Source organism: Sceloporus occidentalis, unplaced genomic scaffold (genome assembly GCF_023333645.1).
Source record: "Sceloporus occidentalis isolate IW3139 unplaced genomic scaffold, rSceOcc1.0.p SCAF_1, whole genome shotgun sequence".
Taxonomy (NCBI): Eukaryota; Metazoa; Chordata; class Lepidosauria; order Squamata; family Phrynosomatidae; genus Sceloporus; species Sceloporus occidentalis.
In genome coordinates this window covers 435,085-454,552 of record NW_028316981.1, presented here as the reverse complement: position 1 = coordinate 454,552, position 19,468 = coordinate 435,085, and the positions used below count along the sequence as shown (strand labels likewise).

The 19,468-nt window shown below is 45.8% G+C and overlaps 1 protein-coding gene across 1 annotated transcript; it reads right to left on the bottom strand.

The window, feature by feature from the left end:
- Window positions 1-4,595: 4,595 nt before the first annotated feature.
- LOC149320287 (vomeronasal type-2 receptor 26-like) lies at window positions 4,596-18,605 on the bottom strand. The gene is made up of 4 exons (XM_089499380.1): window positions 18,070-18,605; window positions 17,159-17,450; window positions 6,634-6,760; window positions 4,596-5,503 (listed from the first exon to the last, which is right to left on the bottom strand). The coding sequence occupies exons 1-4, from the start codon at window positions 18,399-18,401 to the stop codon at window positions 4,596-4,598; spliced, it is 1,659 nt and encodes a 552-aa protein (XP_089355506.1). The 5' UTR covers window positions 18,402-18,605.
- Window positions 18,606-19,468: the final 863 nt, after the last annotated feature.

The following is a 19,468-nucleotide window of genomic DNA, read 5'->3' as shown; positions in this document are numbered from 1 at the left end:
GCTTTGCTCTAAAGCAGCAGAGTTACAGAGAATAGGCTGAAGACCCTGACAAACTCTCCAAGCCTTCTCACTCTTGCTTCCACAGAAGTCTTCCCACTTCTTCAGGATCCAGCTGGCTCTTGTCTCTTCACTCAAGACACCAGACAACTCAGTAGTCTTATATAAAAGATCTACTTTATTCTACTATATACAGCTCCAAAACTACCCAACACAACTCCAATACAACAATACTCCTCCACAACTACTACCCACTACTACTACCCACAAAATACATTGGGATTCATAGCCATTATTATAGTCATTGGAAAATACCACCCACTCTTGTCAGTTTCCACCCAGTGGGCGTGTACATCCACTCTCATTGGTTTTCTTGGTTCAACCCACAATTAATGATTTCATCATCTCAGCCTTGACCACTTAACAATTCTCAGGTGTTCTCAATTATCCACTTTACATTTCTGTCCTTGGCATTTAGGACTTGCTAATTCCATTACCTTATACACCTGTGTGGCTTCTAATTGCTTCTGCTGAGTCATCCTGACTCTCACATACATGTTTTATTTCATTCACTGTATATCCAATGTTGCTTTTTCCTTAACATGGCAGGATATGGCAAGCCTAAATACATATTATTATTCTCATTGTTATTATCATCATTATTAAGTGGCACACTTGTTACATCACCCCTGCAGCTTAAAAAGAGCTTGGTTTTTCCAGCTTCTTTTTCCTCTGGTTTGGTGGCTTGCCTTCCCTCCGGAGGAAATTAGGCCACCAGTAGGCCACCCTTTTTGGGCAGTCTGTCCCGTGCCTAATTTCCTTGACTTTGAAAATCTAACAGTGACCACATGGCCAAAGGAGGAGTCGCCAGCCTGCAGATAGCCCTCCCTACCATATGAACTAGAATCACAGAATCATTGAATCATAGAGATGGAAGAGACCACAAGGACCATCCAGTCCAACCCCATTCTGCCATGCAGGAAATCCAAATCAAAGCATCCCCGACAGATGGCCATCCAGCCTCTGCTTAAAGACCTCCAAGGAAGGAGACTCCACTACACTCTGATGAACTGTGTTCCACTGTTGAACAGCCATTATTGTCAGGATGTTCATCCTAATGTTGAGGTGGAATCTCTTTTCCTGTAGCTTGCATCGATAGAGGGGTATAACCTTATTAAGAGAAATAGGCCAAACAGGAAAGGAGGAGGAATAGCACAAAATGTCAGAGATATTTACACCAGTGAAGAGATCCTGGACATCAATCATGGAAGCCAGGTGGAGAGCATCTGGATAAAATCAAAGAGGAGGGAAACAACAAGGATGTTATGGTGGGAGTCTACTACAGACCCCCAAGTCAGACTGAGGAATTGGATGATGTATTTCTAGAACAGATGACCACACAGTCAGAAAGGAGGAGAGATGTAGTAGTGATGGGTGACTTCAACTATCCTGATATTTGCTGGAAGTCAAACTCAGCAAAATCCTCAAGGCCTAGCAAATTCCTCACTTGCCTGGAAGACAATTTCATGGTCCAAAAGGTGGAAGAGGCAACAAGGGGGTCGGCTATTTTAGATCTGATCCTAACCAACAAGGATGACTTGGTTAATGGGGTGCAAGTGGTGGGATCCTTAGGTGGAAGTGACCATGTTCTCCTGGAGTTTGTAATACAGTGGAAAGGAGAAGCCAGGCAGAGTCAGACACGCATTCTAGACTTTAGGAGAGCGGATTTCAGTAAACTTAGAGAAGTATTAAGGGTGATCCCGTGGTCAGAAATACTAAAAGAGAAGGGAGTTCAGGACAGATGGGAGTTTCTCAAAAGGGAGATACTGAAGGCACAATTTCAAACAGTTCCAGTGAAAAAGAAAAATGTAAGGTGTATCAAGAAACCAGGATGGATGACTAAAAAACTTTCAACTGAGATGAGTTTGAAATGGAACATGTATAAGAAATGGAAAAAGGGGGAAATCACGAAAAAGGAATTCAAAGAAATAGCAGGCATTTGTAGGGTAAAGTCAGAAAAGCTAAAGCGCAGAATGAACTCAGGCTTGCTAGAGAGGTTAAAGATGACAAAAAGGGCTTTTTTGGATATGTCCGCAGCAAAAGTAAGAAGAAGGAAACGGTAGGGCCATTGCGTGTAGAAGATGGCAAAATGCTAACAGAAGACAGAGAAAAGGCAGAATTACTCAACACCTTCTTTGCCTCAGTCTTCTCAGAAAAGCAAAAAGGGTGCTCAACCTGAGGATAATGGAGCAGAGGACAGAATAAGTAAAGAGATAGTAGAGGAATACCTTGTTAATCTAAATGAATATAAGTCTCCAGGACCAGATGAACTCCATCCAAGGATATTAAAACAACTGGCAAATGTAATATCGGAGCCATTGGCAATAATCTTTGAAAACTCCTGGAGAACAGGAGAAATCCCAGCCGACTGGAGGAGGGCAAACGTTGTCCCCATCTTCAAAAAGGGGAAAAAAGAGGATCCCAATAATTATCGTCCAGTTAGTCTGACATCAGTTCTAGGAAAGATTCTGGAGCAGATCATTAAACAAAGAGTCTGTGAACATCTAGATGGCAATTCCATAATCACAAAAACTCAACATGGGTTTCAGAGAAACAAGTCATGCCAGACAAATCTAATCTCTTTCTTTGATAAAATTACCAGCTTGGTAGATGAAGGGAATGCTGTGGATATAGTATATCTTGATTTCAGTAAGGCCTTTGACAAGGTTTCCCATTACATTCTTGCAAACAAGCTTGTAAAATGTGGACTAGACAAGGCAACTGTTACATGGATTTGTAACTGGTTGACCGGCCGAACCCAAAGGGTGCTCAACAATGGCACCTTTTCATCCTGGAGAGAAGTGACCAGTGGTCCCACAGCCATGGCGACGGAGAGGAGGCCTCTGGCGCTGGTCCTCCAGCGCCAGAGGCCTCCAGCGCCAGAGGCCTTCCCTCCACCGCTACAGCCAGGAGAAAGGCTGGGCGCTGCTCCTGGAGGCATCCAGGAACAGCACCCGGCCTTTCCCCCGTCAGCCGTGGTGACGGAGAGGAGGCCTCTGGCGCTGGTCCTCTAGCGCCAGAGGCCTTCCCTCCGCCGCTACAGCCAGGAGAAAGGCCGGGCGCTGCATCCAGGAACAGCACCCGGCCTTTCTCCTGGCAGCGGTGGTGACGGAGAGGAGGCCTCTGGCGCTGGTCCTCCAGCGCCAGAGGCCTTCCCTCCGCCGCTACAGCCACCCACTCCATCGGTCCCTCGCTTGGAAGAGGAGGAGAGGAGGCACCTGTGTCGGCCCCTGGGGCGTTGGCCTGGCAGAGGCCTCAAAACCTCCGCTTGTGCCTTCCCCCACCACCCACTCCATCGGTCCCTTGCTTGGAAGAGGAGGAGAGGAGGCACCTGTGTCGGCTCCTGGGGCGTTGGCCTGGCAGACAGTCATGGAAACTGTTGTGTTTTTTTTTTTTTTGCTTCCTTTGAGCTTTGATCTGTTATAATTGTTTTTAATTAATTGTGATAAATTGTAGACTGTAATTGTAATTTTTGATGTTTATTATATTATATAGATTATGGTTTTTGACATATTGTAATTGCTACTTTTATGTTTTTTCTATTAGGTACTATACTCACTCGCTGCCCCTCACTCCTGGAACCTTCTTCCCCCGCGAACAAGAGCCATCACTTCTTTAACCAGCTTCAAAACGGAGTTGAAGACCATCCTATTCAGGGAAGCGTTCCCAGACATTGCATAATTGTCACTTGCTATCTGATGTTCTTTTGTTGCCTGTTTTATTGAATCATTTCCTATACTGCTATGTATTTTATATGTATTATTCTACTAGAGAGGCCCCCTCCCCACCCCACTCCCTTTGTGTCGTATCTTTTTAGATTGTAAGCCTGAGGGCAGGGAACCGTCTAGTTAAAAAGATTGTATGTACAGCGCTGTGTAAACTTACAGTGCTTTATAAATAAAGGTTAATAATAATATGTTATGTTTATATTTAATTTGCTTAATATTGTTTTTATGTGGCTTTGTGTTGAGGGGTTGGGAAAAGGATTTTCTTGACCCTTGTTTGACTTGTAATGTTCTTATGTTTTCCTATTGATTGCCACTGTATGGATATTGCTTATTGTTATTGGCTGCTTTATATCGCTGGGGGGCTGGGAAGGGATTAGTTTGTTGTTATTGTATTTTTATTGTATCTTCACTGTTGTTAGCCGCCCGGATTCCTTGTTGATTCAGCGGGATAGAAATAAATAATTTATTATTATTAATTTATTATTAAATATTGTCAAATAAGGCATGGAAAGAATCACAGTTAGTAACATAATCATCCATACAACTGAATAGTTCCACAGTTGTCTTGGACCAAATTAGCCTATGGACATCCTATACCTTACATCTGTTCTTGTGTTACACAAAGACTTCTTCTAGCTCCAATTAAACTCTCTTTGAATTATAAAAAATTTAATGTTGAGAAATCATTCCTATATATTTAATTTCTCCAAATCTTGTGGGTTCAATTTCAAAAACTTGCAATATGTAATTGTGCATTTTGGTTGGTCCAATAAAGGTATCATTGTTTGGATGCACAAAATGGGATTAGAATTAGGTTCTGTCTAAGTTTATTGTTATTCCTTCTTTCGTGTTCAGATCAGGCCTGAATAAAATAATGTAGCACGTTGGGAGGAAAATACAGCCCAGGAGCCCAGCACCGGAGGCCAAGATGGAGAAGACCTGGACGGCCACCATGTACTTTCCCTTGGTGCTCAGGTAGGTGGGCACAAAAGAGACCCAGACGCTGCAGAAGACCAGCATGCTGAAGGTGATCAGCTTGGCTTCGTTGAAAGCCCCAGGCAGCTTCCTAGCCAAGAAAGCCACCGTGAAGCAGATGTCAGCCAGGAAGCCCAGGTAGCCAAGGGAAAGGTAGAACATTGCCACCGACCCTTGATTGCATTTCAGGAGGATCTCTCCAGGCTGGGAGTTCATGTCAGAGTCAGGGAAGGGGAGAGAGATGCTGAGCCAGATAGTGCAGATAACAGCTTGGATGGAGGAACAGGATAAGACAATGCTGTTGGCCAGAGTCTTTCCTAGCCACCTCCTTGCCCTGCTCCCAGGCTTTGTAGCCAGGAAGGCCAGAACCACAGTTATGGTTTTAGCCAACACAGATGAGATTGCGATGGAGAAGATGATGCTGAAGCCTGTTTGTTGGAGGAGGCAAGTAGCTTTGTTTGGTTTCCCAATGAAGAGAAAGGAGGACAAGAAGGAAAGAAGGAGGGAGACGATGAGAATGTAGGAGAGATCTCGGTTGTTGGCTTTGACCAGCGGAGTTTCTCGGAATTTAATGAAAACTGCTAACACAAAGAAAGTGATTGAAAAGAAGAAGAGGACAAAGGAAACCAGGATGTTCCCTAGAGGTTCTTTATAGGACAAGAAAGTTATGTCTTTGGGGATGCAGTGATCACGGCCCCTGTTTGGATGCTGGTCTTCTGGACACTTGAAGCAATGGTCCGCATCTGTAAAGAAAGAGAGCAACTTCAATGCCTCTTTGCCATTTACCTAATTCATGTCTCATTGCATTAAACACATTGCTTTAGTGTTGCCTAATCCCATCTGAAATGGTTAATGACACAGTGCCAGGCTCTTTGACATTATTGGGAAACCATGCCACATCTCCACCAAGATGAAATGCTCATCCAATCTCCAATTTTTCTGAGAGCGGGGTTTCCAACTGCAGAAACTGAAGCCTTTGTGAGTATCTGTTTTGGCATGAGTTTGGACCCAAGGGCATGTCTGCCTCTAGCATTGGTGTCACTTGGTGTGGGTGCCTGTAAAGAGACTGAGAGTGGGAGAGCATAGTTTAGGCTACATTGCGTGACATAGCTATGTGCTTATGGAGAGGCCAGGCCTGGAGGTTGGCAGTAATATAGCCCTGCCTGACTGGCATTCAAAGTCTTACTTAGTCTTATTTAGTCTTTAGTGCTCTCATTGATCTTAGCAGTTCAGACTCTGTGCCACAGTGTGCTCCTTCACTTATTTATGTAGAGGGAATGGAGTTTCTCCATCTTCAATACTCCACTCTTCGGCCAAATTCTGCAAAAATCTTTGTTTTCCTCCCTCTGCTACTTTGACATGCCATCACCAATAAGAATCAACATGCACTGTTTTGGTAGACAGCTGTTTAGGATCTTTGGACTCCTTCCCTTTCTGCCTCTGTAGTTTGGGCATAAACTACTTGCTTTACGGTTATGTTGTGTCAGAACTAGGGAACTCAAGTCCCAATGCACAGACATCATAACATCACAGAGCTGTAAGAGACCTCATGAGCCATCGCGTCCAGCCCCCAGCCATGCAGGAATAGACAACCAAAGCATCCCTGACAGATGGCCATCCAGCCTCTGCTTAAAGACCTTCAAGGAGGAAGACTTCACCACCCTCCAAGGAAGAAGTGTGTTTCACTTTCAAAAAGCCCTTACTGTCAGGAAGTTCCTCCTAATGTTAAGGTGGAAACTCTTTTCCTTGTTTTATGGTTTCTAGCTTTCCAACTTTCATGCCTCTTGCAACACATGCTGTCCAATTAATTATGGACATGAGACTCAAGCTAAAACAAGTCCTTGTTGTCTGCCTTTCTTCCGGCATCACCTACCTTCCTGGGAGGAGAAGGTCCCTTCTGCACACAAAGCACAACCATAGCAGGCAACCGGTTTTCCTTCTTGAACCACCTTGGTGTATCCAGGCCGACAGCTATCGACGCACTTTGACGTGGGCAAGGTCTACACAGAAAGACAAGGAGCATCAAGCCAAGGGCATGAGAGGGAACTTTTAGAATCACAGAATCATAGAGTTGGAAGAGTCCCCAAGTGCTATCTAGTCCAACCCCATGCTGCCATGCAAGAACTCTCAATCAAAGCATCCCTGACAGATGGCCATCCAGCTTCTCCTTAAAGACCTCCAAGTGGGGAGTCTCCACCATCCTCCATTGACGGACTGTGTTCCATTGTCAAACAGCCCTTACTCTCAGGAAGTTCCTCCTAATGTTGAGGTGGAATCTCTTTTCCAGGAGCTTGCATCCATTGTTCTGGGTCCTGTTCTCTGGAGCAGCAGAAAACAAAACATCCCTTCAAATATTTAAAAAGGACTATCATATCACCTCTTAACCTTCTCTTCTCCAGGCTAAACATCCCCAGCTCCCCAAGTCATTCCTCATAGAGTTTCATGGTTTCCAGACCCTTCACCATTTTGGTTGCCCTCCTTTGGACATGCTCCAGCTTTTCAACATCCTTTTTAAATTGTGGTGCCCAGAACTGGACACAATATTCCAGGTGCGGCCTGACCAAAGCAGAATACAGTGGCACTATTACTTCTCTTGATCTAGACACTATACGTTTATTGAGGACCCTTCTCTCCCTGCCCTGAAGCCTGCCTGGCCGGCGGGGGAAGCTCCAAGGCAGGGAGAGAAGGGTGTCCCTTGGAGGAGAGACCCTTCTCTCCCTGCTCTGAAGCCTGCAGGCGTGCCTCCAGGGCGAGGGCTTGAATGCCGCCCAGGCCTCAGTAGGGGCCAGCGGCAGCGCGCACGCCTGCCCCACTTCCTTCCCTGCGCGCGCGCCGAGGGAAGTGGGGCAGGCGCGCGTGCTGCCGCTGGCCCCTACTGAGGCCTGGGCGGCATTCAAGCCCTCGCCCTGGAGGCGAGGAAGAGGAGGAAGGCGGAGCTGGAGGAGGAGGTGGGTTGGCGCCGCAGCAGTTGCATTAGCAGCAGCGGTAATGGCCGGAGCAGGCCCCCAAACAGGGGACCAGGCACGGGTGGGGGCCCAAACTGGACCGTGACCGGGAGGGGCCCCCCCAAAAGCGTGCTGGTCACGGGGGGGGGGGGCGGGTTATGCCAACCCTAAATATAAGGCACGTAGGGGGGAGAAATTAAATGCATAGGCACAGGATGGGGGACACCTGGCTAAGGGAGATTTCTACATGTGAAGGTGATCTTGGAGTCCTAGTAAACCAGTAGTTGAACATGAGTCAACAGTGTGATGCGGCAACTGCGCGGAAAAAGAAGGCAAGTGCCACACGGCGCTGTGCAGATGCCGCACTGTGCGGATGCCGCACAGTGCTTACATAACAATTTGTCTTTTTGGCAGTCCAGTATTCCCCGAGTTTCCACCATACTTAGGGTTTCCGCCAGATCGAAAACTGGACTCCTAGTTTGAGGCCTAGTAGTTTGCTTGGAGGCCTGAGTTGTAGTTTGAGGCCTAGTAGTTTGCTATGGGAGGCCTGACTTGTAGTATGAAGCCTAGTAGTTGCAATGGGGGGGCCTGTATTCTGAGGCCTAGTAGTTGCAATGAGATGAGAAGCCTGACTTGTAGTTTGAGGCCTAGTAGTTGCCACTGAAAGCCTGACTTGTAGTTTGAGGCCTAGTATTTGCAATGGGAAGCCTGTATTCTGAGTCGTAGTAGTTTGAGGCCTAGTAGTTTGCTATGGGAGGCCTAACTTGTAGTTTGAGGCCTAATAATAATAATAATAATAATAGCAATAATTTTATTTATATTTTCCCTTCTCTCCCACTGGATCGAGGCGGGAATACAACCATAAAACCACATACAATACAATGGTATCTAAAATACATATTATAAACCATAATCCGTTAAAACCTGAATCAACCATACTAATAAAGACATCAGTTACAAGGTGCTGTTCTGATCAGAAGTGGGATTTCTCCCACTTCTTTACAGAAGGCGGGGGGCATGCCCCCTGAAGAGACCCATCTTTAGTGCCTTCTTGAAGGCATCTAAAGTGGTCTTAAGAGGGATCTCTTCAAGGGAAGTAATAGTGCCCCTCTATTCTGCTTTGGTCAGGCCCCACCTGGAATATTGTGTCCAGTTCTGGGCACCACAATTCAAAAATCTATTGATTGATTGATTGATTGATTGAGATTTTATTTCTATACCGCTGTTCCCACGATCACGGCGGTTTACAGGCAATACAAATGCGATACAATACAAATTAAAAAAACAAACTTCACAATAAAAACAGCCCAGTTAAAACCAGCATAGCTATACATCATTAAAATCCACATAGAATCAATCAAACATTTCTAGACAATCTAAAAATCCAATATAATACAACACACAGTACATAGGGGAAAAACAGTCAGGACATGTGAGGGAAAGCTTGACGGAATAAATGAGTCTTCAGGTTCTTCTTGAACGACTCCAGGGAGGGGGCTAAGCGGAGCTCCTCAGGGAGAGCGTTCCAAGATTGCGGGGCTGCCACAGAAAATGCCCTTTGCGCCGTTAGTACATATTTTGTCTTGGGAACGCTCAAAAGATTTTCCCCCCCTGACCTGAGTGTGCGGGGCGGATTGTATGGGGAGACGTGGTCCTCTAAGTACTCTGGGCCCAAGCCATTTAGGGCTTTATAGGTAACAGCCAACACCTTGTATTGGGCCCAGAAGCAAATTGACAGCCAATGCAGATCTTTCAGTATCGGTGTAATGTGGCTGGCCCTGGAGCTACCAGTGACCAGCCTAGCGGCCATATTTTGAACCAACTGCAGCTTCCGAGCTTGGTACAAGGGTTGCCCCATGTAGAGCGCATTGCAGAAATCAAGTCGAGAGGTTACCAGTGCATGCACCACTGTTTCAAGGTCCCCCCGGTCGAGGTAGGGACGCAGCTGGCGTATCAGCTGAAGCTGATAACAGGTGCTCCTAACTGTCACGTCCACCTGAGGAGTCAGGTGAAGCGACGAGTCAAGGAGCACCCCCAGACTGTGAACTGAGTCCTTTACGGGGAGCGTGACCCCGTTCAGGACAGGTGGACAGACCTCCTTCCCAGGACCAGGGGAACCTATCACAAGCACTTCCGTTTTCTCTGGATTCAGGCTGAGTCTGTTTTCCCTCATCCAGCCCATTACCGACAGGCATTGAGTGGAGAGATGCCATCCCTAGTCACTGCATCAGTCAGAGACACAGAGAAGACTATTTGGGTGTCATCAGCGTACTGATAACACCGTGCCCCGTGTCTCCGGATGATCTCTCCCAGCGGCTTCATGTAAATGTTAAATAGCATAGGGGACAAAATCACTCCCTGAGGGACCCCAGATGTAAGGGCCCTCCTATCGGAGTGACAGTCCCCCAGCTCCACCATCTGGAATCTACCCAAGAGGTAGGAACGGAACCACTGCAAAGCAGTGCCCCCGATACCCAACTCCCCCAGGCGATCCAGAAGGATACCATGGTCGATGGTATCGAAGGCCGCGGAGATGTCCAAGAGCACTAACAGGGACACGCTACCCCTGTCCATGCCCAGACGGAGATCATCGACTAAGGCGACCATGGCAGTCTCAACCCCATAGCCCGCCCGGAAGCCGGTTTGAAATGGGTCCAGATAATCCATATCCTCCAAGACCCTCTGCAGCTGGGAGGCAGCCGCCCTCTCGATCACCTTCCCTAAAAATGGCAGCAGTGACACAGGCCGATAATTGTTTCGAATTAGGGGGTCAAGGGAGGGCTTCTTTAATAAAGGTTTTACAATGGCTGTTTTTAAACTCGATGGAAAAAGGCCCTCCCTGAATGATATATTGATGATGCGACACAGCATTTCTGTTGTCGCCATTCCCCCTTGAACTGCCAGCCAGGAAGGACAGGGATCGAGAGAGCAGGTCGTCTTCCTAACGCTGCTGAGGATCCTGTCCACATCCTTGGTACTAACAGACTCAAACTGATCCAGTATAACTGAGTCCACAGAAGCACTGGACACCTCTGCTCCTGATTCTGAACCAATAACAGCGTCAAGATCGGCGCTTAGCCGAGAGATTTTATCCGCGAAGAAGTTGTTAAACTCGTCACAGCAGGCTTTAGATGGCTCCAATAGTGGGTTCAGGGGGGGAGCCAACTGAGTGAGCTCTCTCACCACCCTGAACAGCTCTGCTGGATGCGACTCCGCGGACGCAATACGTGCAGCATAGAACGAATTCTTAGCTGCACCTATTGCCACTCCGTAGGCCTTCAAATGAGACTCTAGGAGTGTCTTGTCGGCTAAGTCCCGATGTCTCCGCCATTTGCGCTCTAGTCGTTGCACAGCCCGCTTCCTTACCCTGAGATCTTCCGTGTACCAGGGCTTTTTATTGGAAGCAGGCCGGAAAGGACACTTGGGAGCGATGCTGTGTATAGCCCTGGAAAGATCAACATCCCAGATGTTGGTCAGGGCATCAACAGAATCGCCGTCAGTTCCAACCAAATAGCCCTCTAGGGCTTCGTGGAACCTTTCGGGTTCCATCAGCCTTCGAGGGTGGACCATCCTAATAGGTCCGCCACCCCTGGGGGGGATCTAGACAGTAGCCTTGATACTAGCCTCAACCAGGAAATGATCCATCCATGACAGGGCAGCGATATTGGTTACCTCTGCCCACGGAGACTCCATGTCCGTAGAGAAGACAACATCGAATGTATTACCAGCAAAATGCGTAGGCCCAATGGCCAATTGGGACAGGCCCATGGCAGTCATGGTAGCCATGAACTCCCGAGCTGCAACAGTTGGAACCTGACTGGCCTCGAAGGGGATGTTGAGGTCCCCCAGGACAAGAAGCTTGGGGGACTCCAGCACCAGCTCCGAGAGCAGCTGTGTCAGCTCGGCCAGGGAGTCTGTTAGCGCACGGGGTGGCCTGTAGACCAACAGAATCCCTATACTGTCCCTGGCCTTTAGGGTCAGGTATATACACTCGATATAGTCTGTCTGGCGGACATGGTTCCTGGTTAAGGAAAGAGTGTTCTTATAGATCAAGGCAACTGATTCTAATAGAAGGACCACAAGTGCTGTGCAGTCCAACTATCTACTCATAGGATCATAGAGTTGGAAGAGGCCACAAGGGCTGTCCAGTCCAACCCCATTCTGCCATGAGGGAATCCAGCATTCTTCTAAGCTTCCAAAGAAGGAGATGCCACCACCCTTGGAGGCAGCATTTGCCTATCTATGTGTGTTATTATTAAACTTCGCATCAATCGTGTTCTTGTGTTACAGTCGCACCACTCTGCTCATTCTGCAACCAGAATTGTGGAATTCTGAATTAAGTGTGGACTTCTGGACCACTGACTGCTGATAAAGGAGGCATGTCTCTTCCCGCAATTCCCCCCAATGCTTAACCCACCTGGTTGATCCACGTGGGACTCATAATGTCATCCTGGTCAATGGAGAATATGTAGTTTGCAGATCCCTGTCTTTTCAAATGCCCAAGTGGCTTTGTGAAAGCAACGGACCCATTGGGAAACACCACCCAATTCACCAGGGCCAAGTTGACTGCTAATTCTCCTTTCTCATCCAAATACACTCCGTCCCTCCTGGAAATATTGTGAAACTGGGGGTTTCTCAGGAAACGGTGAAGCTAGAAGGAGACAAGAAACAGTTAACACTTGGCAAACACTTGTGTATCTCTTGCACTTCTTAGAATCCATTGTGAAAACTGGAGATGGTGACACTGTCAGGTCAAAGGCATCCATTGCTTCAAGTTCCACTCAGTCCACAAACACTTGGGAGGCCAGTTGAAAGTGTTGATTTTTAAAGCCCAAGGCAGCTGAAGCCTAGAATCATAGAATCATAGAGTTGGAAGAGACCACAAGGGCCATCCAGTCCAACCCCATTCTGCCATGCAGGAAATCACAATCAAAGCATCCCTTGGGCAACAGAAGTTCTTTCAGTTAGTCTCAAAGGTGCTGCAAGGTCTGCCTGCATACTGATTCTACAGACTGACACGGCTATATCTTTGAATTGTTCCAATATGGCTAAAGGAAAACACTATCATATTGCAATCTTGTATCCCCCATAAACGCTCATCTTCTTCCCATCTTCATATCTGCAATGAAATAGTTATATTCAATATATTCAACATATAATCAATCAGTATTCTAATGGTTGAAGGATTTGGAAATGCAGCCAAGGCAGAAAGGTTGTTTTGAGAAGGAATGTGAAAAGTGACAGAACAACATTTTCAGGGCCTCTCTCTCCTTATCTTAAAGGCTCCTAAAAAATAGAATCATAGAGTTGGAAGAGACCACAAGGGCCATGCAGGAAGTCACAATCAAAGCATCCCTGACATCCATCCCCTGTATGAATACCCCTAAGAAAGGAGACTCCACTACACTCCGAGGAAGGAGTGTATTCCTCTGTCGAACAGCCCTTACTGTCAGGAAGTTCCTCCTAATGTTCAGGTGGAATCTCTTTTCCTGGAGCTTGCATCCATTGTTCCATTGGGTCCTAGTCTCTGGAGCAGCAGAAAACAAGCTTGCTCCCTCCTCAATATGACATCCCTTCAAATATTTAAACAGGGCTATCATATCACCTTTTAACCTCCTCTTCTGCAAATTTGATAAGTATGCCCCCAATTTTGTCCTCCAAGTCATTGATAAAGAGGTTGAATAGCCTCCAACAAGCTGTGTACAGCAAACACCCATTCAGGGATCTTTCATTTAGACAGCAGTGTTAGTGCAAGAGTTTTCCTAGGACAAGAGGAGATCCCTAATGGCTTCATGATCATATACAAGAAGAGTTACAATAATCCAGATTCATTGTAATCACAGAGTTAAGAGATCTGAGCGCTGAAGGGGCTTTTACTCCGAGAACGGTGCAGAGAAAACAGACCCAGTTCAGACAAAGAGGACTTGCACCTCTGAAACTGATGCTAAGACAGGAAAGCTTGGCACAGGGCATTGAGATTATTGATCATAAACTGAACATGACCCAACAGTGTGATATCGCAGCAAACTAAATGTGAGGTATAGATTTTTCTAAGTACCAAAGTACCAAATCAAATTAATCAGGATTAAACAAGTGAAGCAGCAACTTCCAATGTATTAATTTAGTCATTATAGATTCATAGGTGCGTTCTAATATTCATACCCCCAAAAAATTTGGCATGCTCAGTTAGATTTTGGTGTGAACTTTAAATCACCCTCACTTTGAACTTTCAGTAACCCAAGTAAAAAAGTGTGTTCTCAACATTTAAGGAGGATGGAGCTCTCTTCTCCGTTGGCTCCAAAAACTGGTTTGCCTCCCTCTTTGCAAAGTTGTCCTTGACTTCCAGGTGCAGGCTTTGAGGCTTCTTTTGTCTAATTTAATTGCTATTATAATAATGCAAGTCTAGTTCATTATTTATTTATTTTTTAAAAAAACACCTAGCCATTTTGACAGTCTTAACAGAGCCAAAAAATACTATTTAAAATTACTAAGTCAGCATATTTTATCAGTGTATCTCGTTTATTATCAAAGATATAACCCCCCTTTATTCTTGCAAAACAATATATTTAATAGATAAGTGTCATAAAAAGCTTTCTTTTACTGACTTATATATTTTTATAAAATTCCCTTTCAGTTAAAGGGCCTCAGCTGACCTTTACTCAATGCTATTGGAATATATATTGATTATAATAGTGTACATCTGTAGTTCCATATTATCTATAGATGTAATCTAGTTATTACATAGTCTTACACGATTTCTACTCTATTCATGTGTTTCTAACTCTTTTGTTAAATCTTATGTGTTTGATTCAAATCCATTTCTCTCACTAAAGAAAATACCATTTTAGCCAGCATTAATAGGACTATCGTCTCCAAGACAAGGGAAGTCATAGTCCCATTGCACTGTGTGCTAGACAGGCCTCATCTGGTGTACTATGTTCAGCTGCAGTCATCTCATTTTAAAAAAGAATATAGACAAGTTTGGAATGGGTTCAGAGAAAGGCAACAAGGATGATAAATGTTACGGAGAAGAAAGACTATGAGGAAAGGCTAAGGGAATTGGGCATGTTCAGATTGGGGAAGCGAATACGGAGACATGATGGGATTTCATTCTTTAGGTATCTAAAAGTTGAACTTCTTGACAGTAAGAGTGGTTCAACAGTGGATCCAAAGGCCTGGGCAGCTGGTATGGCTCTCTTCTTTGGACTTCTTCAACAAGAGGCTCGGCACTAGCTGCCTGCTGGGGAGGCTTTGGCTACAGCTTTCTTGGAGCACACGGTTGGGCTCCAGGGGCCCCTGTGATTCTGTCCCTTACCTGCCACGCCTGGATCCTCTTCAAGTCCGTCTGGCCACCACTAGCCACCATACGTTTCCTCTTGGATCTGGATGAAGAGGCAGCATGTAAGGCATGTGCCAAAGCCCAGACGGTGCTGTAAGTGATGTAGTTGTCTAGAAACAAAGCTCTGTCAAGCACTTTCTTGGGCACAGTTTCCAAGGTCTCTTTCTGTCGGCACCTTGAAGATCCTCTGACAGACAATGCATGTTTGGAATAGGAACAATGAAATGCTTCCTCTAGAAAGTCTTTTAGCGCTATGGAAAAGGAGCCAAAATCACCTAGCATTGCCTTTGTACTTTTTTCAATAAAGAAGGAGAAGAAAGCATGGATGTACTGGTAATCCAGTTCACTGAACATCAAGTCTACTCTGATGTCCCACATTGCAGTTGTGATCAAGACTTTCCCAACAATGGGTTTGCGGAGGGCTTTGATTACAAGCTGTATCAGATATACGGAATCAGTGCAGCAGCACATCTCCGCATGGTAGACATATATATTGACTTTCTCCCAGTTGACCATAGAAATGCCTAAGTTTGTTATGTAGACAACAGTCTTTGGGATTTTCCATGTGAAGGCAACAGAAATCCCACTGCTACTAAGGAGAGGTGTCAAGGTCTTCACAAGCCTTACTCCATTGTCAGTGTCTGGAAGCACCAGACCAATCCATGTCCATCTGAAATGCAGCAGCAACCTGATCAACCCTGGATACAGGATTTCATCATTGGGCACCATCCGGTACAGAAAAGGGAACTGCCTTTTATCATCCAGAACACCAGAGATGTACGCATGGTTGACCTGAAAAAGAAAGGGAGAGACTGGGGATGGTTTATTGTCCTGGCACTCATTACCTCATTATTTTTGAAAGTCTCATTTTCAAAAGGATATAGAGATTGGAATGAGTTTGGGAAAGGCAATGAGGATGGTAAGAGGGATGGAGAACAAAACCTATGAGGACAGGTTGAAGAAGTTGGGCATGTTCAGCTTGGTGAAGAGAAGACTGAGGGGCAACGTGGTCACAGTCCTTAAATATTGTTAAATCCATTCCTACTCTGGGATTCTAGGATTGCATGCAGACAACCTGCTCCCAAGTGTCCCATCCTACAAATCACTTACAAAACTATGAGTACTTTCTCCACTCTCACTTTGTAGATTCACCAACCATGTTTTCAGTTCCCTGGAGAACTTTCAGAGTGGAATCTGACTGAGCCTCCCAAATCTGCTCCATCCATTTGCTATTGTTGTTTTTGTTGTTGTATGTAATCTAGTTGACTGTAATGTCCAGCAGCCCTCTCCTAGAGTTTTCATGGCAAGATTTATTCAGAGGTGGCTTTGAGTCTTCCTTTGAGTCTGAGGGAAAGCGCTCAAGATCACCCAGAGGGTTTCTACAGCTGGGTGGGGATTCGAACCTCGCACTCCCAGAATCCTGACTTCTTACGCACTACAAATTACCTCCCATAGAAATACAAAACCTCCCATAGAAATACGATTCAGGTTCACACAACAAAATTAGCAGGCTTCCAACTCCAAACTACTGATGTTGCCAGCTCCCAATAGAGTCCTAGAGCAATGCCCCAACCACTGCACCATGCTGGCTCTCATGATGATGGTAATGGGCTGGAATTCTAGCTGAGCTACTTGGTTGTATCATAATTACCTTTGGCGGTGTTTGTAGAGACCAGAATAATCCAGGAGCAGGCCTGAATACTCTAACTCCAAACTGGCCCAATAAACCTGGTCACGCCAGAGCGACAGCGGGTGGCTATGCACACGCACGTCCCCCGGTGTCACCTGATTGGCACCAACATACATTGCAAACTTGTGAATTAAACTTGTTAATGTGCCTTCAGGTTGACTCTGACTTGCAACAGCCCTCTGCCCTGGGGTTTCTCAGCTAGATTTCTTTGGAGGAGGTTTGTTCCTGTTGCCTTCCTCTCAGGACCAAGTGGGGATCTCAGCTGTGGTTTCCCAGATTCCTAATCCAACACACTTCACCTGAGGCTGAGAGATTGTGATTTGGCCAACGTCATCCAATGGGTTTTTGTGTCTGAGCAGGGATGACAACCCTTTCCCCCAGAGTTGTGCTCCTGCTACCCCACATTGCCTCTCTCTCTCCTTACCTGTGGGATTTTGTAGTTGCCCAACATGACTGAGATCCAAATGGCAATTTCGGAATCTGTCCCTTCAAGAACAGCCAACAGGTTATTCTGCTGCCCACAGGAATAATTGGGAATACTGGCTTGTCCAGTGGAGAGCAGGTCTACTGAGGCATCAGAGGTCATCTTTGTATCAAAATAGTTCTCGTGGATGTTGTAGCCCAGGGTGAGGTTGGGTAAGACCTTGGGATCTTGGTTGATCTCCTGGATGGCAAAGATGAAGGACAAGATGCTCCAGCGCTTTACCATCCCTGTCCTGTCAAGACAATGCAACGAATCACCACTCTGGGTTGCATGAAAATAACATCCTTTGCCTTGCTTCTGTGACTTGGTGAGGGGTTTTCAATCAATAGATAATCATGGAGTCCACAAAACCATAGCGTTTGAGATCTGTGAAAGGAACTTATCCTGAAACCCACTGTCTATCAGAACTGGAGGGTGGGCAAGTTACTTTAAAGTAAAGCTATTTAGAAGATTCAAAAAGTTTGATTTCCCTCTTCATCGCTCAACTGACCTTTTCTTTTCATTTTACACTGGCATGTTATTAGTTTTGAATAAGAAGCTTTACTTAAACATATTGGCCTAACATAACTTTAGCATAAGAACTTATTGACAGTGGAAGATACTACCCCAAAGGTAGTGGAGTCTCCTTCTTTGAGGTTTTCAGACACAGAGTTGCGGCACCTAAAAGACTAGTCTAAGAGCCCCTTCATATTATACAGTTATAGCAATTATGGCTACACTTGATCTGCAGTTTAGGGCAGGGATTTAGCATTTTCAGCCAGAGAGCTCTAGCGCCTTCCCAAACTGCAATCCCCAGGATTCCTTAACACTTTATTATGGCACTTAAACTGGAACAAAAGGCAATGGCTTACCAGACTGGCCTGGTGGAAGGCACCTTGTCAAAGGAGTGGGGTAGAAATCCAGCGTACGTTGCAGAGACAATTCCACCGAGGAGGTAATCTCCAAGCTTGTAGTAATTCATCTGTCTATGTTCCCCGGTGAACATCCCAGAGCACTTGTCCTTCCTCCTTCCAGCGGCTATGTGAGGTGGAAGGAGGAGGAGGAGGAGGAGGATCACAGCCAGCATAGCTACCAGGGAGAACAGTCCCTTGCTGTGACTTCTCCTGGACCAAAGGCTTTCCTGAGATGGATGGGTCCCATCCAGCTGAGGTTCTCCATCTGGGAGAGATGAGGGGAGACGCATGAACACAACCCTTGCGTTCCGTAAATTTCATCTTGGAGCTTCAGTGGCTCAAGAGGGAGGCATTTTAGGCCTTGGATCCTTTTGGATTCAAAGACAAGATGTCACTGTCTGTTGTTTTTGACTCTGATGTTGATGTCGTTGGTGGTGATCTTTGGGGAAATCCCTGAGCTTTTGGCAAAAAGATTAAATCACTATAATTTTTTGATAATTATAAGGATTAGAAAGGTGAGCACAACTTTCTGAACTTTAAGTCGAGTTGCACAGCCTTTGAAAATAAACATGTTTGCAAAGGCAAGGGAGCTTGAAGCACCTTTGAGACTAACACAGAAAGAATTTGGTAACCCAAACTTTCATAGATCTAAGTTTACGTCATCCGATGCAAGTAGGCTTAGCATAAGCTTTCATAGGACTTTATTACATGGGGAAAATTGGAAGGTTGACCGAAGGTCAGTCTGGGGATATCCATTGGATTTCACGTAATTTCGCAAAAGAATTTCAGACGATGCAGAACGCAAACGGAAGGCAATCCAAACGCAATCATGAGTCATCCCAGGAATAGCTAAATTCGGAAAACTATCAAATTTATCAATCCTGTTCCGCTGCGAATTCGCAGTCAATTCACATTTGTGTTAGTATGAAAGTCTTCTCTAGTTCGGCCATGGGATTCCCCCCGTTAGAAACAGACTACAATTCCCATGATCCTTTGTTGTTGTGATTTTCCTTCCTATATTCCCCGGCTGCCGAGAGGAAAGCAACTGTTATGGCGGCAAGATCAAAGTGGGGGGAGGCCAAGATGAGGAGCCTGAGCATGTCCCATACCTCCTCCTTATTCCTGTCCACCTCTAACTTGGGAGGGGGGGGGGTGTCCTCGGGTCCAGAGACAGAAAATCTTTCAGGCGCGATCCTGTCCTCCCTACCCATGCGCAAACACACTAATTCACAATGAAGAAGACGATTGGTATGTACTCATGTAATGAGTTCATTCACATTCGAACAGCTTTTTCTTTCAGATGGATGCTGTCTTTGTCTGTGGATGTGATGAGCTGCATTTTTGCATTGGCCCCACT